The 21,202-nt window shown below is 35.7% G+C and overlaps 1 protein-coding gene across 1 annotated transcript in view; it reads right to left on the bottom strand.

Moving 5' to 3' along the window:
• Window positions 1-20,857, bottom strand: part of LOC133523225 (probable maleylacetoacetate isomerase 1) — a 28,917-nt gene extending 8,060 nt beyond the window's left edge. The window contains exons 1-2 of the mRNA XM_061858709.1: window positions 19,976-20,857; window positions 18,557-18,740 (exon numbers count right to left, since the gene is read on the bottom strand). Coding sequence (XP_061714693.1) covers window positions 18,557-18,740; window positions 19,976-19,987 — 196 coding nt within the window. The 5' untranslated portion in view covers window positions 19,988-20,857. The remainder of the gene's footprint in view (window positions 1-18,556; window positions 18,741-19,975) is intronic.
• Between the last annotated feature and the right edge of the window lie 345 nt (window positions 20,858-21,202).

The raw sequence follows: 21,202 nt of genomic DNA, 5'->3' as shown, positions 1-21,202 counted from the left end.
TTGATGGCTATGTCACGAATGATTAGTTAAATATTTAATGACGACCTGCGTCATGTCATACAACAAAAGTAGAAATATGAAGAAATATATGGTAGCCATGTCACCTCCTATGACGTTCGCTTGTTATATACGTACATATCTGCCATACGATAAACAGTATGGAGGATAAATATATATAAAGAGAAAGCTCAGTTTGCTAAAAAACGGTTAATCGATTTTATAAAACGAGCAGTTAGGAAAAAACATTTTATTTTGTAATTTTTCACAAGGAACTGCTCGACTTCGGTCAGCTTCCCTGTTTTATTTTTTGTATTTTGAATTTAAAATAATTGAATAACTGGCCCCATTTCACATGTAAACTTCTGCTTAACTTGATGATGATATCCTGTTATTTCTCTCTAGGGATATATGGTTCTCAGTACTTAGGTACTTCATTACTCAGTTCCTCTTGAATCCTAATAAAGTAAAATATAATAATACACATACTGTAGATAGGGACAATGTTATTAAAAACCGGGAGATGATGGAAACGCGAAATTGCGAATGTAAAACATGTTGCATTGCTTTTTATTGTAAAGTTATGCACTTTGCTGTTTCTTTTAAAGTAAAGGGTAAAAAATGTAACCAAAACCACTGTCAATAATGTTCGTTGGGGGTTACAAATAGTTGGAAGTGAAATCTAAAATAAAATAAGGTACCTGCGGCAAAGAAGCCCCAGATCTTGAGCTTCCGTACTGTCAAAATGTCATACTTTTATCAGTGTGAATGGGTTCAAATTTTGCGTCCATGTTCGCTAGTACGGTCACGTCTGAAAATATCGATACGGACGAAGTGTTAAAAACATGTATACACTACCCTAATATATGGGCCATAAGGTCGTGTCTACATATTTTTGGCACTTCGATTGTGTCGATGTTTTCAGACGTGACCGTACCTAAACATGAGAAACATAAAAAATATAAATAACGATGTACCTTCTTGGGCACAGGTATCTTACTTTTTTTCATACCCAACAATCTCAAAAATGCATCAAGTCTTTCTTAAAATTATTTCTTTTCTCATTTCCGCTATTCTGATTCTTCCTAGCTGTCCTATTTCAATATTTCACCTTGTATTTATCTCGGAAATGAAACATGTATAATGCTACTGTGTACGTAATGAGATTGAGAGATGATGGCCAAATGAATAATTTAGTTGTTGTTGTAGCTCATAAAATAAGGCGTTTCGTCATCTAAAGATTTTCTTTGGCAGGATTGATCCTTAAGACCCAAGGATCGATTTAAGAAGTGGAGCCACCAAGATTTTGATGTAAATTTTTAGGGCTCGAGGGGCTCTCAACTTTATCTTGATATCTAATCTATATTATTTGAGCTACTAGGTCAAGATTGGTATCGTTTTCGTATAATTCGGAGATGCGGAATTATTTATGGTAGGTAACATATAGACACCATTCCAAAGTAAAACCATAAAATATAAAAAATACTTTTTTTTAAATTCTCTTCACACTTAAGTCGCTGCACCAATTTAGCTTAAATTTGGTATAGAGATAGTTTGCGAGTCCCGGGGAAGAACGTAGCATAGTTTTTATGTTAAAAAGCATCCCTTAAGGGCGTGAAAAGGGAGGTGGAAATGTGTATAGAGAATCAATAAAGAAGAGATAATTTAAGTTCCAATTTTTCTCCCAAAAAAAGGGTGGAAAGGGAGGAAGAAGTTTGTATGGGGAATCAATAACTGCTGAATCGATTTAGATAAAATCTACGGCTACGTCTTTGATTATTTGAAAATAATACCAAACTTCACTTAGGACTTAAACTTAAATAATTATTAACCTCAATCGTCGCCAACGCTAATATTATTATCATTCTGGCGTTAACCTATTTCATTTAATTGTGTAATGTTTTCAATTTAGAATTTGTCTCGTTTTAGGGTCTTTACTAGGGCCAGGTAATAGCAAATATTATTATTGTAGCTTTTTTCGTTGAGTAAGTAATATTATTACGTAGTTAAATTAATTGACTTCAATACTCTTGCCTAATTTACCGTATCGTGGTTTGTTTACATTTTGTTAAATATGTACCTAACGAAATACACTATAGGTAGGTGCCTATTTCTTACAAGTTCAGCCTATACCGCCCGACAAGGTCACGTATATGAGTGCACTAGCCGCGCCCCTTCCTTTGATCACCGTCCCGAGTGCGCACCGCCACAGACACGCAGGCACGCAACTATCCTGCCAACTATTTGCGTCTTCCCGGACAGACCTGCTCTTGTGTATTTACTTATGAACTGATTTCCGGGTTTAAACGGAACAGTAGGTAAGTAAATAGAATTTTCAAATCCTTTTGCATACCTATATACAATATAACACGAATCTCAAGGGAAACGCTAAAATATTCAAGTTAAAGAGTTTTCGCCTTACAGCTTATATAAAGTATCAACTTATTGTTAGAGAGGTTCATGGAGGTTTTATTCGAATTAAAGTGGTTGCGAGTTGTTGAGGTAAAGCTGATGGAAAAATTATATTACACAGGTAATTATGCAAACGTGTAAAATACAGAGATAAATAATTACAGATGGATGTTAATACGTAGCTTCGAGATATATACTTACTGGCTAATTCAAGCGTACACTGATATCAGATTTATACATAAATGTGACGTCCCACGGATAAAGGTACCATATGGCGGTCGGCGATTAAGCTATTATTAATGACGCGCCAATACTAATGCGGCGCTACGCGACTTAAGCGCCAACCGCCATAAGGTACCTTTTCAGTGGAACATCACAAATGATGTCATTTAGTTATCGTACATTTCGCTAGTACTTGACTGTACATGTATTGGCGAGAGCGAGTCGCAAGATAACTGAATGACATTAATCTGATGTCAGTATACGTTCAAATTGGCCTGATAGACGTGATAAAATAATACGTTTTTAGGTTTCCGTAGCCAAATGGCAAAAAACGGAACCCTTATAGATTCGTCATGTCCGTCTGTCTGTCCGTTTATGTCACAGCCACTTTTTTTAAGAGTTGCGTATCTAATACTAGGAACCCTTATAGTTTCGCCATGTCTGTCTATCTGTCCGTCCGCGGTTTTGCTCCGTGATCGTTGGCGCTAGAAAGCTGCAATTTGGTATAGATACAAAATTAGGTTACCTCTATAATTAGGGTTCCGTACCCACAGGGTCAAACGGGACCCTATTACAAAGACTCCGCTGTTCGTCCGTCCGTCCGTCCATCCGTCGTATTTTTGTATTACATTGTTTTTACCTTAAGAACCTAGTTTTCATTTATCTGTCAAGTTAGCCAGCTACACAATTTAAAACGTAGTTTACGTATATATTTTCTAGCACGAATAATTTTCACAACATACGTTGAGTGAATCTGAGAAGCGTGTATATTCATGATTAGGCCCGTGGATATAATACGCTTTATTTCCGAACGGATAAGCATACGATCAATAAGATCTTCTTAATACGAATGTAGAATCTTGTTAATACACATGTAGAGTCGGTCTAAACTAACTTTGCACTAATACAGTGTATACATGTCATTATAAAGCATATATGTTTATGATAACACTCCCACACTTTTTCTGTGCAAAATGGTCGGACTCTACCGTGATAAACGATATGAGACTGAAAGACGGGCCAAAATGTTAAGTTGTCATCTTGTTTCTTGTGCAAATACGAATCTTATCTTTATCAAGAACGTAAAGTGGAGTTCATGTGGAGTTCAATAGAAAAGACAAATAATGCAAACAAACCAATTTTCCTTAATTTTTAGGGTTCCGTACCTCGAAAGGAAAAAACCGGAACCCTTATAGAATCACTTTGTTGTCCGTCCGTCCGTCTGTCTGTCTATCAAGACCTTTTTTCTCAGGAACGCGTGGAGGTATCAACCTGGAATTTATATCAAATACTTAAGTCTACTGTTCCCTTGGAGTTGTGAAAAAATCAAACTTATCAGCCAACGCAGTTAAAAGATACAGCCGTTTATGCCGCAAATTTCAGCAAATTTTCGACACTCAAAAGGGAATCAAAACCTACCGTGAACTCAGAATCTTGAAATTTGGTGCGAAGAAACGTCTTATAGCTCAGATAAAGGAAAAATTGCGAAAACCGTAAATTTTTAGGTACATCATATAATATTATTATACCTACAGGTTTGTACGGAACCCTCGGTGCGCGAGTCCGACTCGCACTTGGCCGGTTTTTTCCTAATCTCTTACTTTTTGTGGACAACCATGGTTTAATCAATAGTTTATATACTTAAACTTTATTTATAGCATTTATTAATTGAAATATATGTTAATCATTAGTATTTCAATGAAAACAACCATCGTAAGGCTTTTAAAGGATACGTCAAATGCTAACAAAATTTTCTATTGAACTCCACTTTAGACACATCTGCAGTCAGAACTTCGACGCGAATTACAGTTTTGTGTTTTGTTTAAAGAGAATAAAACAACAATAAATCTTACTTGCATTTAAGTGCCTGTAGCAAAATTTAAAAGAAAGACACTTACTCATGATCAAATATAAACTATTGCGTCTATTAAAACGATACAATGACCCAAATACCAATTGAGACATAATTTTTCTGTAAGTATGTATAGTTACACTAAGACAATGGCTTCCATTGGTTGATAAATTGAGATGTTATTGACCGCTCAATTTATACAGAGGCCCAATTTGACCCGAGAAAGAGATAGAATGTGACGCCGCTGTGTCAAAGCCTGTAAATGTGACTACCATATGACTGCCTTAGCTCATACTTGGCGATGCCAAAAATTACAAATTCGACATGTGACTGTGACTAATATTTAAACTGCCCTACCACATCTAACAGCCGTAACAGTCGTTCAAAAACTCATTGATGGTTTATCATATCCTCGAACATTAAGAGCGCTTTCAGACTAGCGTATTTTTACACTGACATATTCGCTGGCGTGTGCGTAAATTATTTTTTATGCATCTGTCTCGTACTGGCATATTAGTGCGAGTGGGATGTATGGAAAGTAAGTGACACAGACGTTAGGGAATATGTCAGTGTCAAGCTTGTGGTAGCCGTACTTGAGTATAGAGTAGATTTCCAATAACTGTTATGTTTGGTGGGTCAGAAATGGGCGATATGTTAGACCTTGCCAATTGCTGCCACTTTGTCGACTTAAATTCACAAAGTTAAAATGTTAAATTATTCAGTATACAGCTTATTACCTGTGTGGGCCGGTTAAACGATATTGGGATTCAATCTGATTAATATGAAATCTAAAAAGGATACAAAAATTTGTTTAAAGTTAGTATTAACTAAAACGGGACTTTTTTTGCGTAAAATTGAGTTCTAAATGTTACCTCCAACGTTTCGAGGACGGTGTTGTCCCAGTGGTCTCGGAGAAGACTGGCTAAAGTTGACATCAGTATCTTCTATACACGGGTTTTTTTTTTACTCCGTTAATTTTAAGGGTGCATTCCTGAGCATAAATTAGGTAACTTTCTTAAGGAAACTGGTATCTCACATGATCGTTATTCGAAATATCATTAATATGTCATAGGTTTCAATTGTTTGGGGGATTTAAATATAATGTCCGTGTTACAACAACGCTATTAATTACTTTTTAGGAAAGATATAAAAATAAAAAATAAATCTTACTTCTACGAGGTGCATATGTACTTTAACAAGACAATGTTATTAACGTTACTATGTACCTCCAATATTCAGGTATTCCGATGTTCTTAATTTTATAATTATATTAAAAATTTTTTTATAAATCATAATTTATAATGATAGTTAAATACTAGTTACATATATAGATAATAAACAACTTGTTTGTACTTTGATGTATTGCAATTACCATTTTGGTTTTATTTGACGTATTTTTAAGTGTTCAATTTTATTTGAGCACGTAAACTTAATTAGGTCCCTTTGAGTTATATATAAGTGGTTTGTGTTATTTACGTGAAAATTAGTATATTTATACATACCTATACTAAGCTTATTTTTGTTTGATATGATTATTTAGCACCACATCTCGCTCCCACTACTGTTTGATGATCTTCTATCAATTCACAAACAGTAATACATAATACAAACATTGTGAAATCATTATATTTGGGATTACGTTAGAATTGCGACGCGCGACGCTCACAAATACGAACGGTTACAAACAAGTTTGAAATCGTCTACAAAATATAACTTTTACTAATTGTATTTTTAACATAGTTCAATTCCAAGTAGGAGAAGGTTCTGTACTTATTCGGTTGTGCTTATGTTCAGCAGGGGTGAGAGGGGAAGGTAGAGACGGTGGTGTTTTTCTTTCAGTTAGGGGCTTCAAACTTCGTAGTTTGTAGGTAATTCGTTGAAAAACTCTTAAGAAATTGTAAAACTACCTTTTGCTACACAATGTTTATGTAACGGTATTTTATTTACAATAACAGTATATATACAGTGGTTTTACTATAACTAGCATATATCTTAAATAGGCACTTGAGGCACTGTACCAAAGATGCTGGTAGCATTTCCTCGTTGTATCGCAATGCTGATACGTTGTGCGAGGAAGCCTCCAGCTCTTCGGTCAACAGTTACGTCAACCAGACGCTTCGCGATTTCTGCAAAATACTTGTGCGCGCGATAAATAATGCCGGTTGTTTGCATATTAAACTTTTATACACGCGGATCTTTACCTCAGCCTCATGTAAAGTATCCCTCCGCATCTACTTAAGACTGGGCGATGCTGCCATGTTATCATCCTACTTGAATCTCTCCTAAATCGATTCAATCTAGTTACAATGGATTCTCATTTTCGTCCACACAGGTATCAATTTTCTTTAACGGTATTTTTAGCGAGACCTTTATTTTGAGTGCTGCATCAGTTTGATAAGTAATTTGTTGGTACAAACTTGTTGAGTAGGAACGTTTTATATCGAAGTATTTGAACATTTGACGAATACAAGTAGGTAGAGAGATGTCTTTCGAGTGTTTGTATGTTTGTCTAATGTTTTGGAGCGGAGTACAACGTAGGTAACTACTCGTATATTATTTAATGCTAGTGACAGTAAGTCTTGCATGTTTATTGTTTTATTCAAAGTAAACTGTTATGATGTTACTATACTGAAAGAATATAACTTACAAAAATAAACCATACAGTTTAGTTTTAATTATAAATATTACAATCTTTATATTGTTTGGCCATAAAATGCTATATTTGCTATTTAAATTGCTAAAATTATGTGGCAGTAGTTTTTAAGGCTGGTCTCGTTTATTATAACGACAAAACAATACAGACGACGACGGTAGTAAAAATGTGCCAACATGTAGAATTCACTGTTAAACAAGCTCCAATTCCACTGAGAACTGTAGTAAATTGTCGACTGAAATGTATATTTCTATATTCATAATATTTATTTGTGACCTTCAAGCTGATACTATTATAAAGGTATTGCTCCGCCTGCATGCACAACACAACCGAGAGTATAACTACGAGCTCGTATGTGATTTATAGGCTGGCTATTCAGAACGTTCACCGAACACTCCTAGACACAGTCGCCTAAGCCTGCAAAAGAAATTTTTTAAAATATTTACCAAAGCGTCAATCAGCGGGAACCTCACAAAATAATGATTTTGGTCTATAGGTACAAATCGTGCGAATTGCGGAGAGTGCTTGATTACGGGAAAATATGTCATGTTATGATTATTTAAGTATATTAAAAAGGAAATTAACTCAATGAATCACAAATTACGAGTCATATCCTCCAAAATATGTGATTTTTTTATACTACGTCGATGGCAAACAAGCATACGGCCTGCCTGATGGTAAGCAGTCTCCGTAGCCTATGTACGCCTGCAACTCCAGAGGAGTTACATGCGCGTTGCCGACCCTAAACCCGCCGCCCTTCCCTCATTGAGCTCTGGCAACCTTACTCACCGGCAGGAACACAACACTATGAGTAGGGTTTAGTGTTATTTGGCTGCGATTTTCTGTAAGGTGGACGTACTTCCCCAGTTAGGCTCTGCTCTAGATCTGGAATGACATCCACTGGCTGTGCCCTACCACACAAAGCGAGATGACATTCACAATGCCTATACCTCTCTTTTGGACGTAGTTTAAGGACGTACCCGGGTCCAAACTTTGTTTCAGGTTTTAAATTTCCTTAATCGAAGTAACAACGCCATGTCCATCTCTCAAATTTTGTCTTGTACGTGTATGTGGATATGTGAATATTTAGAATAAACCTCCGGATAAGTACGCATATTTAAACTTGACTGTAAGTCATGGATACCTATATGGAACTCACATTCAAGGTAGAATGTTTGCGAATAGATATGTACGTACGTTAGCATGGACACACTCAGGCCCAGAGTATTGTCATGCGAGGAGCTATTGTGGTCGATGACACAATGACGCCATTGCGCCACCGATATTAGATTAAGGCAATGATTCGCGTGCCTCTATTATTGCTGTATATTATGCAGTCGAGGCGTGCAATTGAGAGACGAAAGGGACTCGAGTATAATGTAGGTACTGAATTCTATGAATTCGACTTAGATTTATAAGTTGGCGCTTTAACTATTTTCCAGTCGTTGACTAGTGATGCGTCCTGTTTTCAATGTAATTGAAGCAAACAGGCAATAATACAACGCGACAGCATGTTTGGATTGGAGTAGGTATCTAATTATTACAACATTTATAACATTACCACAAATAATGTCGTCACAATTAAAGACCTCACGCATTATAACATTTATAACCATGAATTGTGTTACTAGAGACAGACAATTTTAGAGTTATTTCTATCACTAGATTTCCAATAAATATGTTAAAAACGTACAATGTAACCGCTTAATATAAACCACGGAGTTTTGTTTCAAAGGTTAGGATTCTCAATAATTCCCAGAGATTGACCAAATTAGCATCATTGCTCGCAATAATGTGGACATCTCCAACATTGATTAAATAGGTAACTAATAATTTAATCAATTTCTTATCTGAGATTTAATTTTTAATCCTAGTCTATAAATAACACAAAGATTTCATATAATGTAGATGTTTTATAGAAAATAATCAGTATTTTTATTCAAATTTTCTGTACTCAGTTTCTTCTTATATCAAAGCTGAGAAGCTCTGCTCGCAATACACTAATGTTAGTGGAGCAAAAAACTGGAGAGTATACAAGGAGAAAAAGAAAAACCGTTTGCAAGGCAAAACGAAAACCATCCTTGACAGAAATCCAGATTATGAGACTGTCACCCAATACTTAGAACAGAAAATAAATTCTACTGGTATAACACTATTCCTATTAAGCTACTTATGTTTGCTTCATTAAGAACAGTGGATTACGTACGGAGTTTTTTCAGCACTCAATTATATTATAAAAATAAACTGAGTACAGAAATTTTCGAAAAATACTATTTATTTATTTAATAAATTTACATTATAAGATATCTTTGTGTTATATATTGACTAGGAATCAAAAATAAATGTCCGATGAGAAATTAATTTAAATAATGAAATGATTAACTATCTAATCAATTTTGGAGTCATGTCCACATTATTGCGAGCAGTGACGCTATTCTGACCGATCTCAGAAATTCCCTTCCCACTTTTCCCACACTGGTGCAATTCTGCCCTAGTAATAACGCGAGCTTTACTCGTACCTATATCAAATTTTCCGTGCCATCCTGTGTTCTGTGAATTCTAGGAATATGTCCATTTACCCATTTAATTAAATCTTCATTTCACTTTACCTACTGGAGTACGAATATGTTTATCTAAAGTTTTAAGTAGCTCCGACCCATGTGTTATCTGCCCTACAAAAGTTGTTAGATGAGTGTACCTACCATCTTAAAACTAAACTTTAGTAAAGCTGATAAAACGTAAAAGGGTAATTGCCGCTCAGACCGATTTTTGCTCTATAAAATAGCCTAAAATACCAATAACGTGTAAGAAGGTTTAAGTCGAATTTTTACTAAAAAAAGAAATGGTAGCCCTTAAATCTACTTAAAAATTGTTGTTATTCTTCATATTGTGCGGTTTATAAGCCATTCTATTTAGTTGTACCATATCGTTTTTTTAGATTTGGCATTTTTTATGTTATTTCTAATCAGGACACTTTTTTCCTCCTAATGATCGAAAGAGCTGGTGATTCTGAGTTACATAAAAACATAATTTTTTTTAAAGTAGGTAGTTTACCACACTCAATAAAATGGTTCTTATAATTAAAAATCAGCTACTAAATTGATTGTAAGTTCTTGTTTAGTATTTTGTACTTCTACCAAATAAAAACAAACCTTTCATTCCCGGTACAAAGTTTCAACCCCTTTTTAACCCACTTCAGCATAAACTAAAAAAAAACACTGAAATCACTTTTTGTTCAATTTTAATATTGTCTCTTTCTATGAAGTTACAATGCCCTCACACAAACTACTTTTATTTTCCGCTATTGTTTTTGCAGAATTTGATGAAAAGTCGTAATTTTCATAAAACATATTTATGACCAGGAATGCGTGGTTAAAATCTATCGGGTTACTCTACGACGTATAGAAGACTGTATATCTTTGATTATTTATGCACAGACGGTGGCAGGTCCAAATTTACTTTTATTTGCATGATCCTACTCATTTATATTTTTATAAACAAGCGTCCGATTCACGAAATATTCCTTTAAAGTCCTATCTATCGTTTACACTAGCTAATAAAATTGTAAATGCCACTTAAAGATGCTACAGTGCTTTTCATTCGCACTGACGCGTACCGCTAGAAAATTGCATCAGTGAATTGCTCTGATATTTAGATAAATATGCTATTTGTAAAACTTGACAATTTAAAAGTGCTTGTTCCAATCCTATTTGAATAAAGAATGTATTGACTTTGACTTTGATTGACTTTTGAAATCACTCGAAGTCATTACTTAGGTATACTCTCGGTGTCCTTAGTGTACGAGTACGTTTCAGATGAAGTCGTTATTCTCAATCAGTATATTATTGCACGTGTTGCAAACGCCTGTAGTTAATTGCAGCCAATTAAGTTTGCCTACGTAGGAGTTGTAATACTTAGGCAACGGATTTGCCGGTTGAATAAACGGATTAATATTTAATAGGGGATGATCCTCAGACCCGACTGACTAGAAGGAAGATGAGCCTCTGACACACCTTAAGTACCAGATTTAAAAGGAGCATAGAATTAACCCTACTTGTAATAAAAAAAATTGTTGAAATTTGATCTTTAATAGCTGCCAATAGAGTTGAATATCATATCCGCCATATATGGCCTCGTATTGCGGTAAGGGGTAAACATCTACTCAAAGGTTTATTGTCTAACAAACGCATTATAAAATTATAGCTCGAGCTCTCTTTCTCGGTTGCGTTACTTGTGCTCTTAAGACCCCGTAGGTGTGTTCTTCTCTCAATCTCACTGAGCACAAGCGTGAACGAGATAGTAAGTGCGTGCTCGGGACCGCGGATATCATGTTTTTGAATCTTAATTTGTTGTGAGTTATAAAAAAATAATCACTGACGTACCTCAAAAATGCATTGAAAAATGCATGCGCATTTTAAAAAGTAATTTTCACATTTATAGCTTTTGTGCATAAATTGTTACAGTGCGTTTTAGACCTGTGTTCGTGATTTAATTTCTATCGAGCGAAAGTAAAAAAAAACATGATTCACATCCCTAGAGAAAATCATCAATATTGCAAATTAAATTTTGGCAACCGTATTGTTTGTTGTTATCTTTAGATAACCGGCCAAGTGTGAGTCGGGCTCGCGCACGAAGGGTTCCGTACCATTATTTATAAACACGGCAAAAAAAATCACGTTTGTTGTATGGGAGCCCCCTTAAATATTTTTTTTATTCTGTTTATTTGTATTTGTTGTTATAGCGGCAACAAACATCTCTGAAAATTTCAACTATCTAACTATAACGGTTCATGAGATACAGCTTGGTGACGGACAGACAGCGAAGTCTTGGTAATAGAGTCCCATCCCGTTTTACCCAAAAAGGGTAAAACGGGATGGGTAAAAAATTTTGGGTACGGAACAGGTACGATTTCTACGTACGGAACTTACGTTTATTAATACTACATACTTTTTAAACGAGTAATAACTCTCCATTTTCAGTAATCTACACCGGACATATTAAAATAAAAAAAGGTATCTTCATGAATTATATACTTTATACACAAGCAAATACAAATTCGGTATTGTTCAATTCAATAAAGTTAACTGTGAGCTTGACTTACATAATTTCAGGAGTTCCTGTTCATCAGAACTGGATTTTGACAAAAATGGAAAAATCTGGATAAATAAATACATAAATTGTATGCCATCCTGAGGTTTTTGTTTCCTACAAAAAACGGTAAAATTGATATAATTCTTAATATGATTTAATAAGTCGCGAAATGTCCCTTCTCCCCTCCCAAATGCTCTTGAGTGTTTTTTGCTTGAAATTCGTGTTGCCTTATCCTTATAAAAGTGATTATTTTACCACTTTAAGTCATTTATAATAAAAAAATACGTTTATTTCGGACCATTAAAAACCCATAGCGCTTTTAGTAAAAAAACCTTAATATCTATCTTATTATCTATGTTAATCAACTACAAACTAACCTAACCTAACCACCTAACCATGAGACAACACATAATAGTACATTACGATACAAGTGTGAAAAATAGGAAATTCGAAACGAATGGCGATAAATTAAAACACGACCGAAGGGAGTGTTTTAAATTGACACGAGTTGCGAATTACCTATTAGCACATGTATCGTACAACGTTTTACAGTACATATGGCCATTTAAATGTTTGACACAGTAACGTAATATGCTAATTTTCGCACTAGTGCGGTAAAGTATCACCATATGTACTGTAAAATACATTCATCAACACGAATAAAAGAACATACATAAAAGGTTTCAAAAAAGTCTATATTGTTTATTCCTCGTAACAGCACTTGTCCTTTAAAATCGCTATAACGTTACTGTGATTAATGGCTACCAACCTAACAAAATCAAAACTAATACAGTTTCAAACTAAGTGTATTGCTGCCAACTTACAAAATATTCATTTGGTTACATAGTAGAAACAATGGCTTCATAAGTCAGAAACACGCATGTGACACCCGTAATATAGCAACACCCATAGACTACGAAGACTGCTTAGCGTTGCTTGTTAGTCGCAAAGGCTACTGTGGCCAAAATTGAGAAAAAAAACTGTACAAAAACTTAATTTAGCAAAGAGCAAGTACCAGGGCTTCATGAGTTAGGAGGTGTCGCTGACCGGCCAGGCCGCGGCGGGCGTGGCGCGTAACAAGGTATGCTCGCGTATCTTAGCTGTATACTTTTGCTTTGTTTACCTAAATTAAGATTTATTTTTGTTGACTTGTAGGAAAAGTATTGTTTGCAACGTTGTATAAGTGGATCAAAAAATGCTCGTGGCGTATTCCTTTACAATGTTCGCCTACGTATTGTAATTCACCCCACTCGCCTTTTTTGACTCTTCTTATACAACTGTTGCATAATAGTATTTTTCCTACTCCTCTACTGTTATCTGTCATTTATGCATTCATTAACACGAATATAAGAACATACATAAAAGATTTCAAGAAAAGTCTATATTGTCTATTCCTCATAAAAGCTCTTGTGCTTTTATAAGTTATAATGTTACTGCGATTAATGGCTACCAACCTAACAAAACCAAAACGAATACAGTTTTAAACTAAGTGCATTGCTGCCAACGTACAAAATATTCATTTGGTTGCATAGTAAAAATAATTACTTCATAAGTCAGAAACACGCATGTGACACCCGTAATATAGCAACACCCATAGACTACGAAGACCGCTTAGCGTTGCTTGTTAGTCTCCGTAGGCTACGGTACGGTACGGCATAATAGTATTTTATGCAACAGTTGTATAAGAAGGGTCAAAAAAGGCGAGTGGCGTGAGTTACAATGTGAGCCGGAGCCGAAGGCGTAGGCGAACATTGTAAAGGAATACGCCACGAGAATTTTTTGACCTACTTATACAACGTTGCATACAATATTTTTCCTACGAGTCAACAAAAATAAATCTTAATTTAGGTAAACAAATTACAGCAAAAGTATATAGCCAAGACGGCCCGGCCCGCCCCGGGCCGCGGCCGGCCGGTCGGCGACACCTCCTCGTAACTCATGAGGCCCTGGTACTTGCTACTTGCTAAATTAATTTTTTGGACAGTTTTTTCTCAATTTTGGCCACCGTAGCCTACGGAGACTAACAAGCAACGCTAAGCGGTCTTCGTAGTCTATGGGTGTTGCTATATTACGGGTGTCACATGCGTGTTTCTGACTTATGAAGTAATTATTTTTACTATGCAACCAAATGAATATTTTGTAAGTTGGCAGCAGTGCACTTAGTTTAAAACTGTATTCGTTTTGGTTTTGTTAGGTTGGTAGCCATTCATCGCAGTAACATTATAGCTTATAAAAGCACGAGAGCTTTTATGAGGAATAGACAATATAGACTTTTCTTGAAATCTTTTATGTATGTTCTTATATTCGTGTTAATGAATGCATAAATGACAGATAACAGTAGAGGAGTAGGAAAAATACTATAATACTACTTCTAGCTCCATGTTAATTGTTGATTACAAGGTAGGGTAGGTCAAAGTTCTCCATGATTTTCTGTATGTACAACGTTTAAATTTTCTTGCCAAGTTATTCTACAGGCGGATGCATGCAAGAGTTAACTGAAAGTTTATTCAGACGTTTCATAAAGTGATAACACTTCTATTTTTCTCTTGTATCACGACGACACTCGTAGCGAAACTTTGTCAACAGCCCTATTGAAAAGTTAGCGCTAGTACGGAACGTTGTCACTTTGCATATTTCTCACGTACGCCCTATTCGATGAATATAGGGATCAAAGAAGGATGGTGTAATTTTTTTCGTATTTCCTTTGGTGCAAATCGAACGGATATTGGCGTTAGGCTCTTATCTCGTGAAGGTATATATCGCTACAATAAGCAATTTCTTTGGCACTGTAAGCACATGATATTGAAAAACATTCTTGACGCCATCTTATTACCTAGCTTACTTTGAGATTTCAATAAATATCACTCGGGTACACAACTCTAAACACCAACTACTGAAATTTACAGGCAGTCTGTCTAGAGTCGAAACTAGAGTTATTAAACCTTTTGTAAAGAGAAATATCTTTAGACGCATTTCAATTAGACGTGTTAAATACCGCGATAAAGACCAAAATATCTAATTATGTATTTACATACTGTAAATAAACGTTAGTAAGTACAGACAGTTGCCACCAGATATATCGGAGCGGCCAAGGTGTTCACAAATATCTGAACACGCCTCTAAATATTATCAAGGCGCATGTGACTTGTGGGTTCAAATATTTTTGAGAACCTCGGCCGTTCCGATATATCTGACGGTGGCTGTACGTAGCTCAGGCCTTATTATTTTATATTGTAAAGTGAGGGTCTGGTAATTTCACTTTCGATTTGATATATTCTATAGGCTGATGAAATTTCACTCCTGTCACTTAGGTATATGATGCTCTATGCGTTTTTTTTAATGCTTGTTTCTTATTAATGTGAATCTAGTCTAAAATTTTTGTTTAATTTAATGAATAAACAAATAAGTTGCAGTCTAGAATTTAATACAAGACCTATCGTAGACAAAACCTTGATGAGGTAAATATACTGTTACTAAGTAGCTGTTAGCTTATTTGATTATTACTGTCTGAATTAGGTGAACTTAAGCACAAATAATAAAAGTTTTTGAATACAGTTATATATGAAACCTTTTGAACGCTTTGTCATAAATACAAACATCATTCAAACGCCAAAATCCAGGGCGCAAGGGCGCTAATGTAACGAAAGTGTGAAGGTTATTTTGACAGCGTCCGCCATAACACCTATGTATAGTTAGTTGTACTTGGCGATATTCAGACTCAAATACTTTGATTTTCATGGTTTTCTATAGCCCTAAGCGAGAAAATGGATAAAAAATACCTGCCTAACATTTTATGCCCCATTGAATGAAGATTTTTACGGTTTTCCTTCAATGAAAGATGCAATTTTCTTTAGAGAGATTGAATGCTTATCAATGGCGAGATCTACTGCTGCCATGAATATACTTCCAGGCTATAACTTTTTTAGAGGCGTACCCTGATTATCATTAGCGGGTTATGAATATGATCTAGATTGTGACGTTTTTGGTTGAAGAAATGTCACTTTTGACACTGACAGATCATATTCATTACAAATCCAGATTTAATTCATAACCTGTTATTACAATCAGAATACGCCTCCTGATTTGTTAGTCAATCTGAAAATGGTTTAATCGTGCTTTATTATTATATTTATAAAGTTTATGTATTTTACTGGCTCCGGCTGTTCTTCTCTACCAGTCGCCTGGACCGATTCTTATGAAATTTGGTGAGCAGGTTCGTTCCCACTCGGCACCTTATCTTCCTCCTTACCAAAATCCGAAATTAAACTGTAACTTAAGAGGAAAGAATAGCTTTGCGATCCTAGCGTAATAACGGCACTTTTCCCACTAACTAAATCTTAACATATCACTTTAATTTTGATTTCGATCGCTTCAGCATAATAGGAAAACCTACAAACCTAGGTTTTCATTGTGTCAATAACGTACTAAAAAATCATGGAGAATGGAAAATATTTAAAAGTGGAAAAACGTTTTCTCTTTTTGTATGGACGATCAATAGAGTACATTTTATTAATTGTTTTTTTTTTACATTATAATTTGGTAAATTTTCGCTTGGCGTTTACGGCACAACGTTCAGGTACAATATAAGTGGGTTCGCCAGCAGCTTTTTTGAAAAATCGTGTCACTTTATTATATCATAATACGGTTATTAATTGTGTACAAAGGTACTAGATTAATGTGGAACTGCGGGGCTTCCTGTCACAGGTATTATTCATAATTACTAGGAAGTCCCAACCATGAGAGTGTTATGTTGTAAGTATTATTTAACGAAATAAATGCTTTTTTTTGGTTGCCAAAAAATATAAATAACAAGCTTGAGGCCTTTTTCTAGTAACTTAACTTTTTTATCAATTTGAAACCTGATCAAACAACTTTCGCTTGCTAAAATAAGATCATGAACATGTCTAAAACGCACCATCAAAAAAGCTAGAAATATGAAAATTGCTTCTAAAAATGTGCAATTTTATATTTGATAGAATAGAACATCGAAAATTTTTTTTAAACTAACTTAAACTAACAACACAAAACAATGATATCCGCGATCCCGGGTACGCATACTACAGTACAGTCGTCTCACTCACACTCACGCACAGTGAGAGTGAGAGAAGATTCTAAACTCACGGCGCTTTATATATTAAATATATTGGTGACTGTGACTTAACACCCGTTGAGTCGTTGCCGAGCCTAACACCCCGCACCCTGGTTGAGCTCTGGCTGGCAACCTTACTCACCGACAGGAACACAACACTATGAGTAGGGTGTAGTGTTATTTGGCTGCGGACCTCTGACCTAACTGGGGGCTCTGGTTTGGCACAGTGTAGTCTTCTTATGGCGAAGTCTTAATAGACAAGGTGTAAAAAAAAGATTGGGGATCCGTGTAGGCATATACGGTATCGTGTTCTGATTAGGAAAAAGTATAAGATTTTTTTTACGCACTGCTTCGAGCAATTATTAGGGTTGGTACAACTTGACGTCCCTATACGTGCACGACCATAGATAAGATAATGACTTGAATTTTGACAACCCTAAATGGCCGAAACGGATAGTGCCATACATTAGAAAGGGACAGCATAATTTGTCCATGAATTGCTGTCAAACTTCAGTTTTGTAGGAAGTTTCATCGAAATCGTTGTATAAACTAAAACACCAAAAAAAAAACAGTTTTTGTCGATCATTATATTTTTATTGTTTCTTGTTATTACTAGTGGAAATAGAAAAACAGACTAAGAGTTTTTTATACTATTATCCAATTTTAATATTATATGTATTACCTTTCCCGAGTTATTGTGATCAGTGCCCCTAGTGTAAATTTTGTCGATAGCGAAACGTGACGTACGCGTTTGCGTTAAGTCTCATTTTGTATGGGTTTTTGAACAGCGTGCCAAGCGGGACGTTTTGGAAAGTCAAAAATCTCATACAAAATGACACTTAACGCAAACGCGTACGTAACGTTTCGCTGTTGAAAATATTTACACTAGGGGTACTGATTGAGAGATAAATAGACAGACATACAGACGTGCAGGGGCGGAGGCTTTATGAGGCAAGTGGAGTAGTCATTACTACATACAAAAGTACTCGACTGTTTCCTCCGTAGTTTTGGACCCTAGTGCAATGTTTTTTTTCACAGAGGCGGACTGTTTTAAATGTTTATTTAATTAATTTGTTTAATTAGAGCTCTTCAAACGTTTCCAAAAACGGCACAATTGACTAGGCCGCAAAGAGAAGCGTGATATTAAAAACTGACAACACGTCGAACGTGGTTCGCGGTAGGCTTCTCCTTTTCTCTTAATATAGGCTTCCATTTCGGGCACGAAACCCTCAAGTCTTACCTATGACAAGGGCCGGGACCTTCTGCGAAGGGCAGATGACGCGGTAGCTCTCAGTCTTCTGCTGCTTCTGTTTCACGATGTCGATGGATCGCTCCTCGAAGGACAAGCGTTTGGCCACCAGCGCCGCGCGCACGCGCCACGAGCACGAAGACGCCCAGAACGCGTACAGCACGGCCCTCTCAGCCTTGATATTGAGCAAATAAAGCTTATATTTGCATGGATCTGATATTTAGAGTTCAAATATCAAACTTATCCACTTTTATATCAGCTATCTCCTTATCTTACTTCGTTACCAACTTTCTAGTTATGTACGGAACCAAAAAAGTAACCTTAGCAAAATAAGGTTATTGGTGATACAAATTTGACATCGATGTAGGCAAGTAATTTTTGAACAGATTTAAAAAAAAAGAAGGAAGTTATCAATTCGGCTGTTTTTTTTTTGTATTTATGTTACTACAGAACTATCGTTTGTAGACCGAAAAAAAATTTTTTTTTGCTGTTTTAAAGTATTCCAGGTTGGTCTCATTTTCTTCTTCTTTAAGATAATTAAGCAAGTAAGTCTTTAAGGACTTTTTTGTCAAGGTCTGGTTTGACGAGGGGTTCCTTGAGGAATTGAGAGAACTCCTCCAATTTTAATGGATTCATATCCAGTACTCGTATAATATATGCGAGCACGAACGAGATGCATAGAAAGTAAAAGTTACGTTCTCGATAGCGTTTATGTCAGTGCCGAACTGGTGGTAGTGGTAGCCACATAGAACTTAAAACGTATTCGAAGTGCGAAACTTTTTTTTTAGGGACATGACTGTTTGGCCTGACAGGAACGAGTCCTCTCTTTCTTATTGAACCGCACCAAGATGAGCATTTGGTTCGACAATGTGTTAATGCTTTTAGGATTTGGCTTGGCACCTACTTCAAACAAAACAGTTGCTAGTTACCGCATATAAACGGGATAATAAGTAATTTATTTACTTCTTTTTGAAGTCGGTTTTGTTTTTAAAGGTTTTTTGTTCCTATATAATTTTCCATAGCATGTAATAAGTATAGTGACTGTATCTGTTGATAGTTGTTTAATTGCGTATTTATTTGTTCGAGTATCATGTTAACTAACTAACTAACACATTGTTTTTGATAGGCCGTGACATATTAAGTATATCTTGATTTATTTCATTTACTTACATATTTCAATAACATGTTCAATAACAACTTGATAATTCGTCGGTAATATGGCTACTTTTCTAAAGTGTACTTGGAATACTCTCCATATCACGAGCCGTCTTTGAAACAAATCAAATTTGCCTCCAAAAACTACGTTTCATTATCCTTTTAGATAATTTGTTTAAAAACGTCACTATGACATTCATTCGATGTAAATATCGATCCTCACAATAGAAAGTCAGTTTAAATATAGGTACTTACCGGAATCGCCATGGCCGTATTAGTAATGCGAAATTAACGAACTATTAACTAATGTAGTGTTAGATTGAACCAATTTTAATTTCTGTTAGCAATATTCACATGATAAGTGAGGTTAGTTTGTTTTGTTTTATTTTATCATCTAACATTCGGATACTCGCCACAACGGTTTCCCTTTGTCGGATTGTATCGAGATAACTCGGAACTTGTTGTGATAACTGATAAGATGTTCTAGAGGTGAAACTACTAGCTGTATTGTATTATATAATTCTATTAAACTTAGTGAGTTACTTGTTACTCGTATCACTCGTATATATCCAACTTTACGAATTTATTAAACCTTAAACCCTTATTTGTTAGCATTGTATTTCATGGTATAATTTTGGCTGGCCAAGATGAAAGCACGAAATGCAATAAATAACAACATATCCGTACAGATTGCTAAACAAGTAGAATGTGATAAAGTACAAGGATTTAAAAATTAAAATGCAGAAATGACAACATAACGTGTATTCAAAGTATTCAAACGCACTGTAGTATAAAATATGTTCCTCGTAGTCCACGGTAGGCCAGAGAGATGGCGCTGAACACAATAATATCGGAGTAGGTAGATATGATATGCGCATGAACTCGTTCAGATAGTTGATCTTATCACACTGACGCCGCATATGAATGCCATTTCATGCGAGTTAAACAACACTATAGACATGACACTGTCTCGCTCGCACACCGTCATCTCATCCGAAAACATCATCAGCGTGATAACCGCCTTAGCTCAGAAGATCTAATACTCGTACTTCAGTTCTTCACAGAAAAACTATGATATAAAAAATCAATGCCGATAAACTGACTTAATCGACTTCATTAAAAAACACTAAAACTCCTAAAAGCAACTATAACAATCAAATATTATCTTTGGTTATTCGACGGCTGACGAAGGCTCGCGATATCACCGAAGGACCTACCGCGAACCAGTGCGACAGGCAACACGTCGAACGTGGTTTGCGGTAGGCCCTCTGTTGCTAGCAAAAATTAGCTAGAATTTAGTAGATGTCGTGTTGCCGCCAAGACTACTCAAAGAATGAATAATTTAATTTTGCTTTTAACGTTTGATTTTTAGCAATTAGTCCCATATGGACAAACCCACACATTTTTTGTGCTCATATTTCTGGAATTCATCTCCGAAATGGTATCCTACCGCATAATCCGCGCTCTGTTCTACCATGGATG

The sequence above is a fragment of the Cydia pomonella genome, chromosome 1, assembly GCF_033807575.1.
Source record: "Cydia pomonella isolate Wapato2018A chromosome 1, ilCydPomo1, whole genome shotgun sequence".
Taxonomy (NCBI): Eukaryota; Metazoa; Arthropoda; class Insecta; order Lepidoptera; family Tortricidae; genus Cydia; species Cydia pomonella.
This window is presented reverse-complemented; position numbering and strand designations above follow the sequence as displayed.